At 40.0% G+C, this 22,577-nt stretch overlaps 1 protein-coding gene across 1 annotated transcript; it reads left to right on the top strand.

The window, feature by feature from the left end:
* The first annotated feature begins 676 nt into the window (after nt 1-676).
* Nucleotides 677-22,070, top strand: grk5 (G protein-coupled receptor kinase 5). Its single transcript, XM_033646331.2, has 16 exons — nt 677-947; nt 1,687-1,776; nt 1,874-1,986; nt 5,380-5,457; nt 5,565-5,662; nt 5,740-5,832; nt 6,061-6,124; nt 10,155-10,295; nt 12,581-12,771; nt 13,995-14,032; nt 14,628-14,717; nt 17,000-17,208; nt 17,286-17,423; nt 17,972-18,109; nt 19,882-20,013; nt 21,261-22,070. The coding sequence occupies exons 1-16, from the start codon at nt 896-898 to the stop codon at nt 21,348-21,350; spliced, it is 1,755 nt and encodes a 584-aa protein (XP_033502222.1). The 5' UTR covers nt 677-895; the 3' UTR covers nt 21,351-22,070.
* The last annotated feature ends 507 nt before the right edge of the window (nt 22,071-22,577 follow it).

Raw genomic sequence — 22,577 nt, 5'->3', positions numbered from 1 at the left:
TTGATGTCACCTTTCTGTTTCTGTGACTTTCAATGGACCTGGGGTCTCATTTCTAAACACTGCGTACGCACAAAACGAGGCCTGAAAGAGGCGTACGGCACTTCATGTGGAAAAGTGGTGAACTACAAAAAGAGACTTGATGGGAGACACTTTGACCCGTGTTTATGAACATTTTGGAGACAGGATGTTTGCAGCGCAGATGGTGAGGTGGAAGCCTGATTGTAGAAACTGTCGAATATTTTTTGGGGCACGTCAATCTTGGCTTTTAGTATGGATCCTACACACTTACCTTTTTTAACTTTTGCTACTTTAATTAGACATAAATGCTCATATTTTTGTACTTTTACTAGAGAAAAGTTTTAAATGCAGGACTTTCACTTGTAACAGATGTGTTAGTAAAAACATGTGAGTAAAAGCTCTGAGTGTATCTTCCACCACTGATTTTCTGTGTTTCTGGTAAAATCTACTCACATTCTGCTCACATCAATTCAGTACAGTTAAAGTGACTTATGCTTCCTGTTATGTAAGGGCCTGAATGCAAATGATGACTCTGTTTTGTGTCCTGACTCTGACTCTACACGTTCCTCAGGTGATGATTAGTGTTTGTCCCGCCTCTGTGATGACAAGGGAGTGTCCTGTGGTTGGAAGACGCTGTCTGTCGTACAAAAAGTGCCTTCACCTCCATTCATTCGTGAGTCACAAGGACTGCAGGTTAGACAGCAGCCAAGCGACACACCTCATCACTCCAACTCAACCGACTGGACCGTTGCTATTTGTTTATTGTGGCTGGTGAGGACTTCTTAATTTATTACAGTCAGTGCATGAACACTGGATCATACCGCAGCGTTTGGACAAACACACCGGGGCAACTTTTGGAACAAACACGCAGTCCTACATGGAGATTGAAAGCATGGTGGCGAATAGTGCTCTTATTAAAGCCAGAGAAGGTATGTAACTGGATGTCAGATGTTTGGTATTTCTCATTAATATATTTAGACCAAATAAAAGACAAATTTAAAGACATGCTGCATTTGTTTTTGGGAAGTTTTTAAAGTTAAATTTGCATTTTTTCTCCCTTCATTCTTTGTGACATAATCCGTCAGGGTCACAGGAATCTCTTGTTGTGTTTTGGTTGGGTGAACTGAGGACGGTGACTTCCCCAAACAACATGGTGATGGCGGATGAGAAGTGATGAAACTGATCACAGATCACTGATATGACTTTTAGGCCTTGTTTTTTTTTTTTTTTTTAGATTAATCCTCACTGATCTGGCTTCATTTGTCCTCAATTTCACATCTTTGAAGAAGAAGAAATCTTTGAAGAAAACTGAGCAGAAAGCTTCACTCAAACACCAGAAACAGATCATTTCTCAGTAAAATAAAGGATTAAATTCTCCCTTAATGTAATGTAAACATGCACTGTTAACTAACTGAACCTGAAGATGAAACGTTCCAGTGACAGCATGGCCATTTAAGTCCGAAAGTTAAGTTGCAGAGTAATGTGGTCCCACAGGCTTTGCTTACCTGTTCCCTGAGCTATTAATAGTTCATTCACTGTCTGAAACCTGACGGGCTAGGCTGCGCGTTTATGACACACCGCTGAGAGACATGTCACTCTTGAGTTATAACTTCAGTCCTGCGTTTACACAACATCACAGTGTTTTTGTTTTGTCTCCGCTGTGTGCAGGTGGAGGAAGTAAAGGCAGGAGCTGGAAATGGAAAGAAATGCTTCGCTTTCCTCACATCAGTCAGTGTATGGACCTGGCCATGAACATAGGTGTGTGTGTGTGTGTGTGTGTGTGTTTCATAAGTCAACACCTGGTTAAGGAGGGTTTGTTGCGTGGTTTCATATCATATGTAATTTCTCCCGTCAGAGCGAGACTACTGCAGTATGTGTGTGAAGCAGCCGATTGGCAAGAAGCTGTTCCAGCTGTTCTGTCGGAGTCGACCTGACCTGCAGAACTACATCTCCCTCCAGGACGCTCTGGTACACTTTAGACTGTGGAACCTATTCATAAAGATTTCCACTGGAGGAAACATAGATCACATGTTAGACAGATGCATGCAGGTTGTGGTGCAGTGTACAGTCAGAACAAACAATAAAAATACTGAATTATATCAACTAAAAACATCAAATGTAGGAGACAAAAGTCCAGAATTGTCCATCACAAGTCATCACTGCAGTCACAGCTCAGGTCACACTGTGTCCTGAGAGCACCTGATGGAATCTGTAATACTATACAAGCATGCAAATGCAATCATGCACCATCTAATACATTTATGGAAATACTACAAAGGAAGGAAAAATACCGTATGCAACATAAAGACTGCTGGCGTAAAAGTAAGTCAGTAAAAAGAGTTAAATTATAAAACTCTAAATGAGACACATTTTAAGTGCCATGACTCCATCATCTGTGTATTTCACAACATTTACTCAAGTTTAGTTGAGCAATATTTGGATGGAGAAAGAACTTTTTTTGTTCAGTGCACGGAAACAACGATTAATACATTTGTGGTTAAAAAAAAACAAACATTAAATGCAACATAAAGATGGCTGCCATGTATCATAAATGATCACTGGAAATAGAGCTTCATGAGTACCACAGTGTTCAGCTGTAAAATGTGGTTTACAAAACTCTGTATTTGCAACCAAATAGCCAGAGTAATTTTTGGCTGTGTACGTTTCTGCAAACTATGAATAAGTTACACAGGGTGTCTACCAGTATTAGACAGTTAAATTTAATGCTTTTAAGACGCATTCAAGACAGCTTTTAACCAAATTTAGGACAGAACATGTTTTACTTATGTAAGCACTGCAGGTAAGTAGTAGCCTATACGTGTGCTCTTGTGCAGAGATAGGTGTTATGTAGAAACATGGTTATTAGAGTGAGTTAAGTCAGCCTACATTTTGCCAACAGGTGAGTGTAAGACTGAAGTAAAGTGGCAGGATTATAATTTTTTTTAAACATGTGTAACGTTAGAAATGTGGACTTCTACACAGAAAGGTTTCACTCATTTTCACTCAATTTCAAGAGAAATTAAAAATTGTCTGCAGTAGTTAAGACCTCACAAATTCAAATTTAAAACTATTTAATGACTTTTAAGGCCTTATTGTTGTAACACTGAATTTAAGACATTTTAAGATTTTTATGGAGCTGTAGACACCCTGTTACATCTGATTATTATGTAATGGTCATGTTGAAACTTAACGTTTCTTTACATTCCAACAATTTATCAGTTAATATGTGGTTAGGTTTGGACACAAAACCACTTGGTTATGGTTGGGAAAAGATAAGGTTTTCACTTAAAATACCCAGTTTTGGTACCACAATCACTGCAGGAAATGCAGCGATGTCTCTGTTAAAAATAAACGCTTTTTACGACACTATTCCAGCTGGAAATGCATCAATGTTTCAGTAAAAAACTGCTTGTTGTGGCACTATGCCAGCTGGAAATGCAGTGATGTCTTGGTATATAACAGCCACTGTTAGTGCCATTAATCCAGCAGGAAATATAGTGATGATCCTTTCTTTTGCACATTTCCTCCACCTCCTGATGACAGTCAGCTTATTTACTATGTCACTTCAGAAACCTTGATATGGTACATTCAAATGTAATGTATCTGTGGTTTGCAGAAACGTACAATGCCAACGTTTTCTTATGGCAACTGGGCTGACATTTGACACTACATGTTTACTGTCATGATTAAATTAAAAAATATATTCAGGAGCATATCGTAAATAAGGACAGAAAAAGTCTTCACTCTAATTCATGACTATATAGAATCTATGAAACTATGAAAAGTAGACCAACGTTTAGATTGAGGGAGAATAACAACACAGAAAAAGTTATTCTTTTCAATATGCACACTGAATTGGGCGCTGTGTGTTTGGCACAGTTTTACTTTTCCCTGGTAGGATGTCTCTGACATATAGTTCTGATGTTCTGATCAGTGGTTGAAGAAATTAAAATCATTTACTCAATTAAAAGTAGCTGTTCCACAGTATAAAAACACTTGATTACAAGTTACAGTCCTGCATTCAAAATGTCTCTTAAATAAAAGTACATAATTATTATGCAACAAATTGTACTTAATATATGAAGTGAAAATACTCATAATGCGGAATGGCTACTGTCAGTGTCATTTTACTTTTTTACTGGAACACTACTGTCGATGTATTAATACGTAAGCAGTACTTTAATGTTGCCAATGGTCAGCGGAGCAAATTTAACTACATGTATTTTTAGTAGTTTAATTTTAACAATGGCTTGTTTTTCCTCAACCGATCATATATTTTGTATGTAAAACCTTAATCTGAAAAGTAACTGTAGCTCTTAATGTGGTGAAGATAAAAAGTACACAAAGTAGCATAAAATTGAAATACTCAAATAAAATACAAGTATTTTAAATTATACTTACAGGGATAGTTCAGATTTTTTTGTAGTGGGGTTGTATAAGGTACATATCCATAGTCAGTGTATTACCTACAGTAGATGGCGTTCAGTACATCCTCAGTTTGGAGAAGCAGACAGAAGTACTGCTGTGGATGGGGGCAGCAGCAAAACATATTTTAGACACCTAAAAACATCAATACCATTTTAAGTGTGTGCTACATTTAGAATATTTTAACAGCTTTACGTTTCCATCTGACAGCCAACATCGATGGGGACGCTATTTACAGCTTCATCTATGCTCTCGTCAAAGCCACCAGACTCCACTGACAAAACCAGTAATTTTACCTCACTGACCATGAGAGCTGCTGGTCTACTGCTGCTTCAATAAGTTAGTTAGTTTGTCTTACTGTGGGACTTTGGGTAATCCAACTAAAACTTTAAAAAATCAAAGTCACACAAATAAACTAACTGATCAAGGCATCAGTACACCAGCAGCTCCTGTGTTCTGCAATGTTAAATCACTGTTTTTCTCAATGGAGTCTGGTTTTTAGGAGAGTAATACAACTGCTTCAGATCCCCATCGAAAATTGCTGTTTGACAGCAAGGTAAAGTGGTGAAAATACTTTACTGATAGTGATTATTTTAGGTGGCGAAAATATGTTTTGCCGCTGCCCCCCTCCACAGCAGTACATTGCTTAGCTTCTGTGGCGGTACTCCTGCCTGCTTCTCCAAACTGGGGGCGTGTCAACTGACATCTACTGTAGGTAATACACCAACTATGGATAAGTACCTCATACAACCCCACTCTAAAAACTCTGAACTATCCTTTTAAGTATAGTACTTAAGTAAATGTACTCTGTTACTTTCCACCACAGAGTCAGTACATTGGATGTGATCACTTGGAGCTGTGTTTTTTTGCCTCTTACTAACCTAAAACATTCACACGCTGCTCCTGTACACACGCATCCATTTCTCATTCCTTTAGGACGTCTTTGAGACAAAGTGCGATGAGGAGAGGAGAGATTTCGGCTACAGCATCATTCAGAGATTCCTCTGGAGTCAGGTCCGACAGCTACACAGAAAACACATCTTTACTTCTACACCAACTACTTCAGTTTGCTGATATCTTTACAAAAACCTGTTTTAACCTCTTCATCCTTGTGTCTTCAGTCCAATCAGTGTGTGTCCATCGTGCTGAAGCATGAACAGACCTGCAGACAGAATCTGGAGCTCGACCCCTGCATGGACGTCTTCCAAGACTGCAGGGAGTAAGTCCATAAATGCTCCTTCTGGCTATACGTTTGCGTATGTTTTCACAAGCTAACCTCTTTGTTTCATGTATTAGAGACCTACATAAATACTTGTGTGGCGAGCCCTTCCTCCAGTACCAGGAGAGCATGTTTTTTGACCGTTTCCTACAGTGGAAGATGTTGGAGAGGTCAGTGTGTGGGTGTTTCTGGAATAAGGAAATAAGACACCTATAAACTATGTGTGATGTGGTTTGTTGGGTAGCTGGTTTATCAGCTTGTACTTGGAAGCTCCGCTGCACACACTATTGACTCTGTGCCACATTAAACTGCATCAAGTTTCCATTACGACTTCCTTTTTTTTTTCAAAGAAACAAATCCATTCAGAGTGAAAACAACAACCTGTCTTTCTCTTCAAGGCAGCCCATCACCAAGCAGACATTTAGACAGTACAGACTTCTGGGAAAAGGAGGATTCGGAGAGGTAAGACCGCAGTTGCATCACCTTAATGACAAAATATTTCTGTCTTATGGACATTACCGAAAGAGTTCTTTCATCCAAATTAAACAAATGTATATATAGTTTGGTGGTTGTATTTGTCCAGGTTTTGAGATATCTGTCTCTAGGATTGGAAAGGTTGGGCGTTTCATTTGCAGAGGTGTGAACTCGAAATTTGGACTTGAGTCAGAAATTTGATGGCTTTAGACTCGACTTGACAAAATCAAAAACCTGCAACTCGACTTGAACTTTAACACAGATGACTCGTCACTTCACTATGGCTTGAGCCTTCTGACTTTAAAAAACGTGATCGCTTACCCACAAGCCAAGAGATTGAGAAGCATTCATAGAATGTGCTACGAATAAATTTATCTCCCTTCATTTCCTGAATCAACTAACATTAACACTATTTATTCCCTGCAAGTTGACAGTAAATTCCCCAGTTCCATTTAGCTGAAACCAATCCGACAGCATCCAGTCAAGCTGTAGGACAGAACCATGAAAAACTAACGTTACGTTACTGAGCACTACCTTGAAAAAATATACCAAAAGACAATTTTCCTGCATACAAATACTGTGCTGTGGTCAACAGAAAATGAATGACAGTGTGCAAAACGTGTGAGCTGAAAATTACAGATGGAGACGCACCAACTACCAGCTTCATTCAACATTTGAAGTTGCACAAAACAAAAGTTCACTTCTTCAAGAAGGTCACAGTCCGGTTGTTTGGTGCACCTGAGTGTGACTGCTGTGTTCACATCTGCCCAAACAAACCGCACTTAGGAGGTGAACGAACTTGAGTTTGATTGAACCGAACTAAACAGGGCAGGTGTGAAAGCACCCTGAAACTCAAAGTTTAGGACTTGGGACTTGAGTGTGGAATTCAGGCAACCGGGCCTGCTTTGAACACTCTAAGTTTTTCAAAGTCAACGGACCCTGCGGGACACTCAGTTAAGAGCATCTAGGGGGCGCCAAGAGGCAGGGGCTGGGACAGACGGTAGCTCGCCCCATGGCAGAATATCAGCTTGATCCCAAGATCCGACTACGAGCTTTTTAACTGCAGCAACTTTAAGATACGCTATTGGAGCTGGAATGACCGCAGCTGCTGGTACCAGACTTGCCCTCCAATTGATCCTCGTTAAAGGATTTAAAGTGTACTCATTCCTACTACAGGGCCTCGAAAGAGTCCTGTATTGTTATTTTTCGTCCCTGAGTTGGGAGTGGGTAATTTGTGCGCCTGCTGCCTTCCTTGAATGTGGTAGCCATTTTTTCAGGCTTTCTCTTCGGAATCAAACCCTGATTCCCTTTTACCTGTAATCACCATGGTAGGCAAAGAAAGTACCATCGAAAGTTGATAGGGCAGACATTCGAATGAGATGTCGCCGCCACGAAGGCCAGCCATCAACTCAAGGTTATCAAGAGTCATCAAAGTGGCCCGGGGGGCACCCTGCATGGGTTTTGGGTCTGATAAATGCACGCATCCCTGGATGTCAGCACTCACTGGCATGTATTAGCTCTAGAATTGCCTCAGTTATCCAAGTAACGTTGGAGCAATCAAAGAAACCAGAGACTTACTTGCAACTTACGAAATAATAACTTGGTCCCACCTCTGTTCATCAGTTCAACAAGAACTATCTACATGGCACGTGAGGTACTTTGTTTTGCACTTACCAGTCAGTAAAAAGCCTGCCAACATCATCTTTAGCTGACAGGCAGCTGTGCGAGAGGTCGCTAGTAGCTGCTAACTTTTTCAGGACAATCTAAGTCATTTTAGGGTTAAAGCATTTTTGTTTGACTTGCAATAACCTGTGTGGCTCTGTGCATCTCCTTCTCATCCATTCAACATTTTCTCTGTCACTATTTGCTTGGTAGCTAAGCAGTTATGTAAGGAAAAGGGGATGTTGACATTCTTAAGGCCTTTACACACCGGGGGCGTGACGACTAAATGACATAAAAATGCAAAATACAAAGCGATTCCTTTCAGCAGTGATACACACGTGTGGACTTTTACAATAGGCCTGTCATCGTTGGAGATCCTTTCCACGATGTCTGTTCCACACAAAATGATTGGTTAAAACCTTTATCTGCCATGCAGAAGATCAGAAGAAATTGACCTCGATCTAAAAAAAAAAACCCCAACCTAAACATACACTGCTCTTTTACCACTTAATATTTGTGTTCTATATGAAAGCACTCATGACAAAAAACAAAACAAAAAAACATTTATATTTACAGGTGAATTAAACGCACAAAGCCTTTATGGTCGAGTCTTGCTCAGTTAGAGAGAAGGAAACTAGAGAGCGAAGTTCAACCCTGGCGCCCATTTCTTACCTTTACACAGCTGATCCATTACAGTGTGAGGTGGGTGTGATTGTCAGGGGCCGGTTGCACAAAGCACCCTAAGTTTGCTCCTTAAGTATGACACTTAAGATTTAGTTTTTCCTTAGCTAAGGAAATTACTTAGGGGTGTTGTACAGGATCTCTTGAAAGGTTGAAAGCAAACTGCAACGATTGGAAAGGAAATTAACCACAATGCTCAGCAGATGGGTGAGGGCGTTTGAAACCCGGTGAATGACAAGGTGTACTGTTGACTTGCGTACATGAAATACCTTGCCAATAAGTGATTGGAAAGGTATAAAACACTGCATAAAACATCAGAGCAATCATTAATTGTTACAGGGCTGGAACAGCCCAGCTTCAGAATGTTAAGTGATCCAACTCCAAATCAGAAATTGACCTCTGGTAAAATTTGAAATGCAAACTCAATTGTTCATCATTAAGGGTTCCATCGAGTTCACCTCAGGATGCCTTAATTTCCCTCACTGACACACTCACTTATGTTGCTGTTAAGATGTAGTCTGAGGTACCTTATGTTGTTTTTTGTTTACTTTGGTTGCTAAGGTCCTCCGTGCACCGGTTTCATGAACTTTAAGCAATTCCTTAAGTATAAGACCCAGGTAAGGAGAAAAACGGAAGAAGACTTGAGAGTGTGTTGTGCAACTGATTTTATCTAAAGGAAACTCGGATTTAAAGGAAAATCTTCACCTAAGGTGCTTTGTGCAACCGGCCCCAGACCCCTTAGTCTAAGAAGTATACTGGCCCACTGAATCTCACTAACAAAGCTGCCTGGTCGGGCTGCCCCGGTTCAAACCCTGCAGGGGACCTTTGTTGCATTACTGTCTCCCTTATTTCCTGTTTCCTGCCATCTGTCCACTAACACAGTCTAATAAGATGCCCTTAATTATCTAACATAGCTCTGACTGGTCAACTGTCTCTCCAACTAAGGAGTACAACACTAGACTTGAGAATCCCTGAAAAGTTTGGAGGTGAAGGCGGCAATTCAGAGGCCTGAGATACTACTAGAGGTCTGTTTTTAATTCATAATATAACTTTAATTCTACAAAATATATTCATCAGTGGATTTCCTCTGGTTTTTAAACCGACCTCTCTGACTGCCTTTAATCATGCAGTTTCATTTAAGGCCAATTTCTGCAAATCGAATCCCATAAAACAAATCAAAATACAAACGAAATTAGTTGCAGACAACTGACATTGGGCCGTCCTGGTGTGGAAATAAGTCTGCAGACCATCATCATCTCTGAACAAAAGCAATCCACACATTTCTTTAGCTCCCTCTTTCAACAATCTGTTAAAACAGCAACCCTAAAGGAACATTCTACCAAATGTACGTGTCACAACTCAGTCACAGAGTCCATTTCCATTTGTCAAACAGTTAAGTAACAATTGTTGTTTTGTCAAGTCAAGGCCAAAAGCCGGCATTACAAACTGGTGAAGTGGAGTTTGAGAGTCGAGGGCATTTACCAATCAGTGAGATGCTGTTTAGGATTCAACGTTTTGGGAGCTTGACCCAAACCAGGAAGTATTATGCAGAATATCTCACTTGATTTTATTCTGTCTCCAGCTTTATGGAAGTGCAACACTCACTGGGACACTATCTCTTTCAAACACCACTATAATCTTTCATTTGTCCTTTGACCATATTTTTGTCTTGCAGGTGTGGGCTTGTCAGGTGCGAGCCACAGGAATGATGTACGCCTGCAAAAAGCTGGAGAAGACTCATGTGAAGAAGAGGAGAGGAGAAAGCATGGCTCTCAACGAGAAAGAGATCCTGGAAGGGCTGGACAGTCGATTTGTGGTGAGATTACTACGATTACGCCCTTTCATATCTCGCAACCCATCAACTATCATCTGACAATGATAGAGTGAATATCCAGGTCAAGACTTCCTCTTACGTATGCCACTAATTGTTAACACTCTGATTAGCAGCTTGAGACAGATCCAGAGAACCTAACAACTAATCTCTATAGATATCTGGGTATGAATGCTGATTCATGGATTCCTCGGATGCATTTCAGCCAGTGCCTTCTGCCTCTTTCGCTTTCCACAGAACTGTTTATCTGCCGCCCAAACATGATTGGTCAATACTACTCGTACTACAAACAGAAACCAGAATGATTCCAGTAGCAGAATATCCTCTCCTCGCCTACAGATTCTGCAGACATATTCTGCCTGCTTTCCATTGCTTTTAAAAGCTTTCAAACCCCAAAAAAATTAAGGATAAGTCTATTGATTTTCTAGCATTTTTCTAAATTAAATCAAAGGAGTCTCTCAGATGCTCAGGCAGTATGTGCCATATAGACTTGGGCCACAGTTGCTAAACGCTGATTCCCCATGGAAATGTTTTGTTGAAATCCTTGGGACAACCAAGAGGCCAGCAGTAGAGGAGCTAAGGGACCTGCTGGGTACATATCTAAGAAGCATGTCTGAGAGATAAGCTGGTGCCAGGCCATTCAGTGATTTAGGGTGCTTTCAGACCTAGACTTGTCTTGGTCTGAATCAGGGACTAATTTTGTACCAAAGTTGCATAATTGCCTAGAGTTGGTTTGTGTTCTCACGGCAGCATTTACAAGTGGACCAGATCAAATGCCTTGTGCGAGAAAGCTGCTCTTGATTGGTCAGAATTTCCACGTGGGAAAAATCCAGGAAGTAAAGCAAACGTTGAAGAAGAGTACACTTGCAAGATAAATGTGACACTTTCTAATGTCACAATGGAGGGACAACTACGCAGGTTGATTTTAGCGCTGCTCCTCGTGGACTATATTGCTGTCATTGTTCATTTTAGTCAAAGCATACAGTTTGAAAACGAGGCGCGGCTCCAACTAGAAAACAATGTTTTGATGCATTGGATGTGCTGAATGTGCATATTAAGGCAGTACAGGAGGAGGTGCACATTAATAATCCTCCAGGACTGTAACATGCTCATGTTCAACCCAAACAATGTGTCATGTGACTGCAGTTGCTTCACATCCAGGTCGGAACACCTTCTTCAGACCACCTCTTCAAGAAGGTCTCGGTCCGGTTGTCTTGTTGCGCACCTGAGTGTGATTGCTGTGTTCACACCTGCCCAAACCAACTGTACTTAGGGGGCAAACAAACTTGAGCTCAGTTGAACCGAACCAAACAGGGCAGGTGTGAAAGCACCCTTGCAAACTAATAAGAGAATCTTAAAATCAATTCTAAAACCAATAGACAGCCAATGCAATGCCTTTAAAATAGGACTTACATGTGCTCTTTGTCTGGTCTTCGTCAGTGTTCTCGCTACTGCATTCTACTGTCAACAAATCACAAACCAAACCTTTCTGTAGTATTGTCTTTGTGGCCATCGATAACACATCAGTGAGCCACACTGTTGCAGTAGATGACTCAACCCCACATACACCGTCCTGCTGCCGCAAATTCCCACAACAGCACCAAATGGGGATTAATCCGCCGCTGAAAATAGTCCCTAACAAACACTGTTTCATGCTGTTGTTTTTTTTTGATAAAAACTACCATGATATTTGTGAGGTGTTTTGTGTTGAAAGAGCTAATGTCGTCACAATACCAGAATTTTAAACTTTGATACAATATTTGTATAAACAAATGATACTCAACAATTCATTCTATACCACGGTTAAAAGAAAAAAGTAAACATTTAGCATTTGTTATAATGTTAATACTAATTAAAATTATCATTGCTCTTCTTAAATGTTTTCCCTACCTTGTAGGCCTACACACTCTTTGCTGTTATTATTGCTTTTAGTATATTTCTTTTCTTATTTGTGTTGCTTCACTTTGTAGACACAGCACAGCAGTCTCCATGGAAACAAGAACACCTGTTGTTTAATCTGTGCAGCCTTGGGTTAAAAGAGGTTCTATCATTTTAAACACGCGGTATTAAAAATGTATTGAAGTATCGGTAGCTGTGACAACTTTATGGGGCTGAAAGCTACAGACAGGAAGTCAGAAAGAACTGATGGACAGACCTTACAGAGGATCCACTCATAACAACACCAATATAAAATACTGCCAGCCTCAAACTCAGACTCACACTTTAAGTGATTTACACTTCAACATGCACGCCTTCATTCTCTATTCCAGGTGAACCTGGCATACGCTTACGAGACCAAGCACGCCCTCTGTATGGTTCTGACCATGATGAGTGGCGGGGACTTGAGGTTTCATATTTACAACATGGGAGAGCCCGGCCTGGACAAAGACAGAGTGTGCTTCTACGCTGCAGAGGTCTGCTGTGGTTTAATGCACCTCCACCAGAAGTCAATATTATACAGGTCAGTGTGTGTCCGCCTCAGCAACGGTGGTGGAGGGAGTGGACACCCAAGCGTAAAGGTGGACACCCAAGATTAATGTCATCAGTTTGGTGTTTGACTAAATGTCAATGTTCACTTATAACACTGAGTAATGGCCAGAAGGGTGTTTTTGCTGTTATGATGTCACAGTGAAATTGACCTTTGACTATGAATATAAAATGTCATCACTTCATTATTTCATCATATTGGACATTTGTGTAAAAAGTTGACATACTCAGTGTACGAACTCTTGAGGTATGGCCAACACATGTTGTGTGAGGTCACAGTGACCTTGACCTTTGACCACAAAAATCTAATCAGTTCATTCAATCATTCAAGTGGACGTCTGTGCCTAAGTTATGGAATTCCATCAAGGCCTTTTTTAAATAGTGTGTTTGCAAGAATGAAACGGACGCAAAGTCACAGTGACCTTGACCTCTAACCGCCAAAATCTGATCAAATCATTCTTAAGTCCAAGTGGACATTTGTGCCAAAGTTGAGGAAATTCCCTCAAGGCCCTCTTGAGATACCATATTCACAAGAATGTTATGGATGCAAGGTCAAAATGACCTTGACCTTTGACCACAAAAATCAAATGAATTCATTCCAGTGTCCAAGTGGACCTTTGTGCAAAATTTGATTAATTCCCTCAAGGTCTTCTTGAGTTATTGCAGTCATGAGAATGAGACAGACAAAGTCACAGAGACCTTTATGTTTGATGACCAAATTCTACTAAGGTTATCCTTGAGTCTAAGTGGACGTTTGTGCCAAATTTGAAAAAAAAAAAAAAAAATCCCTGTAAGGTGTTCACGAGAATGAGACAAACACAAGGTTGCAGTGACCTTGATCTCCGACCACCATAATCTATTCAATTCATAATTAAGTCCAAGAGGATGTTTTGCCAAATTTGGAGAAATTCCCTCAAGGCATTCCTGAGATATTGTGGGAATGGGACAGACGTATATTGAATTAATAACAAATTGTGATATTTTATAAAATATATTTTAAAAGCTCGTTGTATGTTTTGTGTGCAAAAATCTTAATTTGTAAAGTAACTACAGCTGTCAGATAAATGTCGTGGAGTTGAAGCAGAGACTGGCATGAAAGGCAAAGTTCAAATACCTCCAAATTGTACTTACGTACACTACTTCAGTAAATGTACTGTCCTGCACTTACTAAATCTATTGTTTTGTTTTAACCTCCAGGGATATGAAACCAGAAAACATTCTGTTGGATGACAACGGTATGTACAGTCAAAGTAAACACCTCCTGTTTTTTTCAAGTGTGCAATAAATAGATCATACACAACAGCTAACATTCACTAATGACCTACAGGAAGATCAGATTCCAAACTACGTAAGCAGAATATGATGAAATGTTCAACAGCCACCTTCTTGACTATTTTTAGCTCTTAAATTAGTCTAGTAATGATCAAAATGATAACAATTCAAGTTAAGCCAGACAATCATGTTGATGGTATTTTGACAAGGATTCAAACAAAGGCAGGTTGAGGAAGTGAAAGGCCTGTGGGAATCAGGTGTGGTGTCTGTTTTAAGAAACCTCTGCACCTGTTCCTGCATTCTTGGCAGCACGTTTGGAGACCTGGCACTACCTTTTGCTTTTACGTGTTTCCGTAATTACAAATTACTGGTTAGAGTGCCTACAGTGTCACATGGTTATTGTATTATTTCCAAGAACCAGTGATAGATTGTGCTGCGTGCCTCAGCAGAGCCAAAGGGGAGGGAAGTAAAGGAATTCATTGAGCAGAAGGGAAAGTCCGTCATAAAAAAAAAAATCTAAACCAGTTCAGTGAATTTTTTGGTATTTGTTCCCTCAAGGACATATCCGCATCTCTGACCTGGGCTTGGCTGTGAGGCTGTCTGAAGGGAAACTGGTGCGAGGAAGAGTGGGCACACTGGGATACATGGGTATGTATGTACCTCACATTATTGATTTCCAGCCAAAGTCTGCAAAGGACCAAGAGTCTGTCGGCTTTTGTTACAGCAGAATGCCCCAGAGGCTAATTTCTGCAAGCGGCTCTGTGAAGCTATAAAGAAAACCAGACTCCCCAAGAGATAAAAGTTGAGGTCCAAACTGTTCTCAATCTTCAGCAGTCAGGGTTTAGGCTGTTTGCACAATCAGTTTATTACAACACCTATTTATGTTTATCTTTAGGCTACGTTGGAACAAAGGAAGAAGTCAGGTTGTGCAGCATAGAAATTGACAAAGTCCATGTAGCGAGGAGGTTGGAGTGGATAGACGGATCAAACACAGGTTTTTGACCCAGGAGACTGTTGTTTGTGTCCTGTGTCAAACCAAAAGTTAACTTAGGTAGTGTACTTCACGTACATAACATTAAGTTAACTTGCATACATTATTCAAGTTACATAACAGACTTACTTATTGTAACTAAAACCATGATCTTTTCGGGGCCCAGTAGCTCTGCAAGTAGAGCGGGCATCCCATGTACAAAGGCAATGCCCTTGCTGCAATGGCCGGCGGTTTGATTCCAGCTTAATTAAAGGCAAAAAGCCCCCAAAAATAATTGTTAAAAAAAAAACAAAAAAAAAAAACATGATCTTTTCCTAAACCAAACCGAAATGCAACCGTTTTACAACATTACGTAGTATTTACTTTGTGAGTTAGTTGAAGGACTTTCACCCAGGAGACCGCTGTTTGTGTCCCATGTAAAACCAAGTCAACGTTGACTTATTTTAACTTCCAGACATAAGTTTACTCATGTCATGTTCATAACTCATGTCACGTACATAACATATGTAATCTTACCTGCAAGTCGTAACGGACTTATTTTAATTAACATAGGTAAGTTAACTCCTGTAATACACATAACTGATAACACGTACATTACAGATGTTATCTTACCTACATAAGTTACGTAACAAACATACTTACTATAATCCAAAATATATTTTCTTGTTTCACAACATTAAATAGTAGTTACCTTGTTAGTTAGTACTTAGTTACAGGACTTTGACCCAGGAGACTTCTGTTCATGTCCCATGTGAAACCAAAAGTCAACGCTGCTTTATTTCAACTAACGTACGTAAATTAACTCATGTCACCTACCCAGCTTACATCTCATAGGTAACGTTAAGTTAACTTGCGTATGTAAATTGAGTTATATAACATACTTATTTTAGCCCACATAATTATCTTTTCCTAAATGTAACCAAGTACTTTTGGTTGGTAAACCTAACCAAACTGTGACCGTTATTACAATGACAACATTACATAGTATTTACTTTGTTAGTTGGTACTTAGTTACAAAACTTTGACCCAGGAGACTGCTGTTCGTGTCCTGTGTGAAATCAAAACTCAGCACTGAATTATTTCGAATCCCTTACGACAGTTTACTAATGTAATGGACATAGCTGATATCATGTATGTAAGTTATGAAACAAACATCTTTTCCTATCCTAACCAAGTAGTTTTGGTGGGTAAACCTAACCAAACTGCTACTGTTTCCCAACGTTAAACAGTAGTACTTACTTAGTACTTAGTTAGCTGACAAACTGCTGTTTGTGTCCTGTATGAAAATACAACATTGTCTTATTTTAACTCTTTAACTTTTATCATGCACAAGTTAATTTATGTAACATACTTCACTTAGGTATTTTTAAGTCTTTTACAAACCTAACCAAGTAGTTTTGATGCATAAAACTAAACAAACTGCGACCTTTTCATAACGTTAACTACGTGTTTACAACTGCAACTGTTACACAATGTTAAATAGTAGTTATTGGATGTACTCCAGATCTATGGGTACATGCATATGCCAGTCATTGGCATATGGCCTATTTTGTCTTTAAGGTATGCGGATGTGTTGGTTATCTAGATGTCCTTTCCTGATTGTTTGGTGTCCCACATGCACCTCTGCTGCACATGTAAAAATAACATAACCAGTCTTTTCCTTGATATATTTTTTTCTTCATTTCCTCTGACATCATTAAACCTGATATGTAGAAAAGTATTGATGTGGTTTACTTTGGCCCAAACTAGGCTGGCACATTTAATGAGGAAAACACTTACTGTCGTTTCTGTTATTGATGAATTAATCTGTGGTGTTTGGATGGGATTAAAACCTCTGTAAGCCACATAAAAATTCTACAGTAACACCCATATTAACCCATCTACATTACATTACAAGCTGCTGCAGACAGGAGTTAATTGATCTGCATCCTCATTTCAGCTCCTGAGGTGATCAGCCAAAAACATTACGGGATGAGCGTTGACTGGTGGGGCCTCGGCTGTCTGATTTATGAGATGACTGCTGGGCAGCCCCCACTCCGAGCACGAGGAGAGCATCCTAAACCCTCCGAGATGGAGAGAAGGATTCAGACAGAGGAGCTGGAATTTAGTGAGAAGTTCAGCAAGGAGGTGAAAGACCTCTGCTCCTCGGTAAGTCCAGAAACTGCTTGATCAAATCCAAAGTCCATCTTTCAAGGAATCAACAGGTTCTATTTCCTGTGTTGTAGCTCCTGAACAAGGACCCAAAACAGAGGCTGGGCTGCTGGGGCTCAGGGGGGAAAGAAGTACAGTCGCATCCTTTCTTCCGAAAAATCAACTTCAGGATGCTGGAGGCCGGACTCGTCGAGCCTTCGTTCAAACCTGATGCAAGTATTCTGATGATTTATCCAACTTAAAGTGATTTAGACACAAAGACTGCCTCTGCACATATGTGTATCGGCTTTATCCCATAACATCTGACATGGACAGTGTATACTCTACGACAAGAAAAGGCACTGGTCCTTGCTGCAGCAGCCGTAGGCTCGATTCCAGCCTGATGCCCTTGGCTGCTTTTTGTCCCCTTTCTCCCTCCCCTATCCTATCCATTAAAGGCAAAATCCCAAAAAATAATCTTTAAAAAAAGTGTTAATTTCAATAGCCTTTATGTTGTCCTACAAAAATACCACTATCTATTGACTATATTTTGTATTATACTGTATTAAATAAATACATATAATGGAGTAAATAGCACAATATTTCCCTCTGCGGTGTTGTAGAACAGAAGTATTAAGTTGCAGAAAACGAATATACTCAAGTAAAGCAACTCAAATTGTACTTAAATATAGTATTTGAGTAAATGTACTTAGTTACCTTCGACCACTGGGGGGTGATAACTCATCTCACTGTATGTCGTGATGTGTTTTCCCTCCTGTAGCCCAGACTGGTGTACTGCAGCGACGTGCAGGACATTGATGAGTTTTCTACAGTGAAGGGAGTCGTTCTGGACGAGAGAGACGACTTCTTCTACTCCAAGTTCAACACAGGCAGCGTCCCTATAACCTGGCAAAATGAGGTACGTCCATAACATCACAATATCTGTCCAGACAGAATCTATAAAACCTTTTAACAATCAGCTTACCATTAAAGCCTAGTTATAGGTTAAATTCAAAACCTACAGTAATGACTTTAACTTGATTAAAGGGGAATGAGCAAAAAATTTGAATTCTGACACCAGCTAAGGAAAGTACTAAAAGGAAACTTAAATAATGCTTAAACAATATTTATTTAAATATTATCCCCCTCCCCAAATGTAAATACAGGAAAAAATTACAAAGGCAATTGGAGGAGTGTCTATTTTAACAGTACAGGTAACACACAAACACACTGTTTTACAGTCATGTGTATTGAAATTTTTAGATCTGGCCAAATTTAAAACTGCAATTATCATGTTTAAAGCGAGAACTAATTCACTTCCTAGGAAGTTATAATTTCACAGATAAGAAACAATAAATTATGAAGACAGTAAAGCCTCCACAAAAATAGCATTTTAAGTCTTGTGTGTGATTTATCCTGGCTTCATATGAGCTGAGCAAATCTCTGCTAGCTGCTAGGCTAATTTATACAATGTAAAATGCCATAGGCTGGTGCTAATAACATTAGCATGTTATATTTGTTTGGAAAACGTGTTTAGTATAAGACAGTTGTTTTGTCAGTGAACCTTGTGAGTTGTAATGGAGCCAAATTTTGTAACGTTACCTTTGTTACATGTTGCTGTTGTCCCTGGAAGAGAAAAAGTTCGCTAGCTGCTAGGCTAATTTATACAATGTAAAATGCCATAGGCTTGTGCTAATAACATTAGCATGTTGTATTTGTGGGGAAAATGTGTCCAGATAAAGACAAGTGTTTGTCTGTGAATGCTGCGAGTTATAGTGAAGCTGATTTGTGTACTTGAGTTTGAAATTGTCTCTATTAAGCCATGTTTAATGTGTGTTTGTGTGTTTTGAATTTATTTTATAACACTGGGTGGTATTTGGACTGTAAATAAACTGGGTTAAATTCTTATTTATTTAGTTGGTTGGTAAATAGACTGGGGATAGTAGTATATTAGTTGTAAAAAAATTTGGGATTTTTTTTAAACTAATATAGGAGTTAGAAGAAGAAATGTAAGAAAGGGGTATGGGACATAAATGTTTTACTTCTACCTTCTCCTTTTCGGACACTGTTATCTTTGTATTATTTTTTTTTTTTAATTTTTGGTTCAAAAAAAGTCATTCATTCATTCAATAACTATCCTCTTAGTCTAGCTTAAAACACTTTTCCTTAATGAAAGTAATTGAAGTGAGGAAAGTGAGGAAAGTGTCAATGTTAATCTTTTAAAATGCAAAAATAGAAACCAGGAAAAAGCAATATATTGCAAAAAAGAAATGTATCCCAAAAAAAGGGGAATCAAACTCACTGGGTTGGAATCAGGAAAGGAAACAACCCGGTCTTATCTTGTCAGTTTGCTCCACACACCCTGGTTATACCTCTGCCCTCAGCCGGTTGAGGAAACACCATAAACAAGAGTTTTTTCCCATGGCAGTGTGTCCAGCTTCCGCATCTGTCCTCAGCTTCCTCCTCCACAAACAAAATGAAAACAAACCCTCCCCAAACAACTCCCTCCTCCTTCGTTACCAAAGGCAGCAGCACACCTGAACAGAGTAAACCAGCAGGTGGCAATGAGTTAGAGCAGGGCTGAGAGAGAGATGCTGTGAGTTATTTTGAAGACTATCCTATTCTAGAACCATGTTTCACCCCTCAGCTCTGTGGTGGTGTCACAACCTCACTATCTTTCTTTTCTTGTAGGTGATAGAGACGGGATGTTTCAGGGAGCTGAACGTTTTTGGCCCTGAGGGGTCTCGATCTGCAGATCTGGACTGGACTCAGATCCCTGAGAGACCCAAACCCAGCCTGCTGGACAGAATCTTCCGCAGACACGTAAGAAAGAATATTTTTACTACAGCGTTGGACGAAGATTTCAGATTGTTTATTTGAGTAAAAGTCCAAACACCACACTGTGAAAATATTCCACTAGGTGCTAAAGATGAATGCTAATAACAACGGGCTCTGAGTCTGCGACAACCCCTTACAAAATGCTGTGAAACAGAAGTGCAAGAAGAGTAAACTAGCTCCAACAAATTTAGGATGTGAGATTTAGAAGTATTAGACTCAGCGTTTCTGTTACACAGGTAAGAAGGAGTGCTAAATGACTATCAGTGACGGTTCAGTGGATCGTTGGCTCCCCACTCCCACGCCTGGACGAGATCTGCTCGAGCCGTCTCCTGAGACAGGCCACAAAGATCAGAAATGACACCACCCACCCAGGACACTCCCTGTTCACCACCCTCCCCTCTGGCAGACTCAGAGTCATGCGGGCCCGCACAAACAGATTCCAACACAGCTTTTTCCCCATGGCTGTGAAGAGATTGCTGCAAGGACAGTAACTGGACCACTTGCTCCCCTGCACTACACACTTTATATATATTTATTGATTATATATTTATAACTGCCTCTTTTGCACACTTCTGATTTTAATATATATATATATATTTTTCATTTTATTTAAGACACTCGATATACGGTAGCTGCTACAGGAATTGCTGCCAAACAAAGTTTCGTTGTATCGTGTGTACAATGACAATAAAGCTTCTTCTTCTATCTCCTGAGGCACTCTCCTCCCAGCGAAACCTGATAATAACCTTTATGTTAGCCGTGTGATGCTAACAGTTAGCCTTGTCACTGTAGCCATTTTCACACATGCACTGCAAACCTGAAATTATCTAGACATCACTCCCGGGAGCTGTGCGTGAGAATGCAAATGTCCAAATCAGTTGGATTGGACATCAAACGGACTTTACTCTGCCAGCTCCCAAGAACAAAGTTTGTAATGTCAAATTGAGCCCGTGTGTGAACTATCCGGAAAGTTCACAGCAAGGCGAAGTGTGTCTGACTGCTGAGCATGGCCTCTTCCTGTGTCCGTCCTTTCAAATTAAATGCCCACATGGTCCAGTCAACCTTTGGTCAACCATTAGGTAGGCCCTAGTATAGAATACAACATTTACCTCTGAGATGTAGTGGACGAGAAGAACAGAGTAACCGAGGATTTCTACTTCCACCACTGCTCTACTGTTTCTCAAGGTATCTGAGTATTTCTGTAAAGGCTGAATATTTCTCTCCTCCAACAGCATCATTCAGATCCATCAGATGAAAGCAAACAGAGCTTGGTGTCCCATGAAAGCTTCATGAAGTCAGGACTGGTCAGCACGACCCTCTGAGGACGCTCACGGCACAGACATTGCTTTAAAGACTCTAAGGCACAAACATCCACTGGAAAAGACAATGAAGGCAGTTCTGTTCTCACCTGTAAATAACAGTTTAGCAAAGGTTTCTTTGTATTTGTACAGTTCTCCTCTCACTTACACGAGCACTTTGTTTCTTCTCAGGTAAAAACAAGATGTATAATTTTGCTGTTCTGTCATTTACTCACATGCAACGACATAAAATCAAATTAGTGGCATTTTGTCAAGTACTTGAATTTTTAAACAACTCGCACAACATACAGTTTGAAGCTACTTGATGACAACAAACTGTAAAAGGAGCGGACGCAGCCACCGTGATGTCACCCACTGGTTCGTGGACTACTGTTTTGAGGCCTCGAGTTCGGCATCTCGACATCAACATCTCGTTTTTGTGGAGCCAGAAGTGACCATATTTTGACAAGAGGGTGGAGCTGTGGAGAATACTCACTACGCCTCCATCCTAATTGACAGGTTGCTATGGTAGCGACTTGTCAATCACAAGGTGCCCAGGCTCTGCATAGATGCGTGGACGTGCACCTCTCCAGAAATGTAACTACACATCACAGCAACGCAGACTTCCTGTTTATTTTTGTAAACTGAAAACCATTTCCCTCAGTGGAAACAAAGCTTTTATTTACTTTTATTTTGCAGATATGAAACAATAAATTGTGAAGACAATAAAGCATTTGAGATGTGTGTGATTTATCCTGGCTTCATTCAAGTGGAGAAAAATTCAGCTAGCTGCTAATTTATGCAGTGTAAAATGTGAACAACTTATGCTAATGACGTTAGCATGTTGTATATGTAGGGGAAAACGCGTCTGGTTTAGGACAACTGTTTTGTTGGGGAACCTCTTGAGTATAATGGGGACAAATTTTGTAACGTTACCTTTGTTAAATAAGGAGATTTTTGTACGTTTGCTCAATAGTGTCACTACTAAACCATGTTTAATGTGTTTTAGGTGTGTTACTTGATTCAATCCAATTTTTCTGCACTTCACAGAAACCCAACACAGTGGCAAAGAAACCCCATCACTACCTAGTGTTCTAGAGGTGTGATTTAAGAGCAACGAACACACTACTGCAAAAGTATAAATCATTATACATCTTTGATATAAATGCACACAATGGCGTGAGCGTCTTGCATTGACTACAGCCTTGGCGCTGCGTAGAGGCTTTGAACAACCATACCCTATTTTAACTC

The sequence above is a fragment of the Epinephelus lanceolatus genome, chromosome 19 (assembly GCF_041903045.1).
Source record: "Epinephelus lanceolatus isolate andai-2023 chromosome 19, ASM4190304v1, whole genome shotgun sequence".
In the NCBI taxonomy this organism is placed as follows: domain Eukaryota; kingdom Metazoa; phylum Chordata; class Actinopteri; order Perciformes; family Serranidae; genus Epinephelus; species Epinephelus lanceolatus.
The sequence above is the reverse complement of the archived record's forward strand: the minus strand, read 5'-3'. Positions and strand labels throughout refer to the sequence as shown.

Bases quoted from the DNA above. Each gene is read 5' to 3' on its own strand.
- grk5 (XM_033646331.2), top strand. From the start codon at position 896: ATGGAGATTGAAAGCATGGTGGCGAATAGTGCTCTTATTAAAGCCAGA. The intron at 5,663-5,739 runs GTAAGTCCATAA...TTCATGTATTAG, and splicing joins GTCTTCCAAGACTGCAGGGA to AGACCTACATAAATACTTGT. The intron at 17,209-17,285 runs GTAAGTCCAGAA...CCTGTGTTGTAG, and splicing joins TGAAAGACCTCTGCTCCTCG to CTCCTGAACAAGGACCCAAA.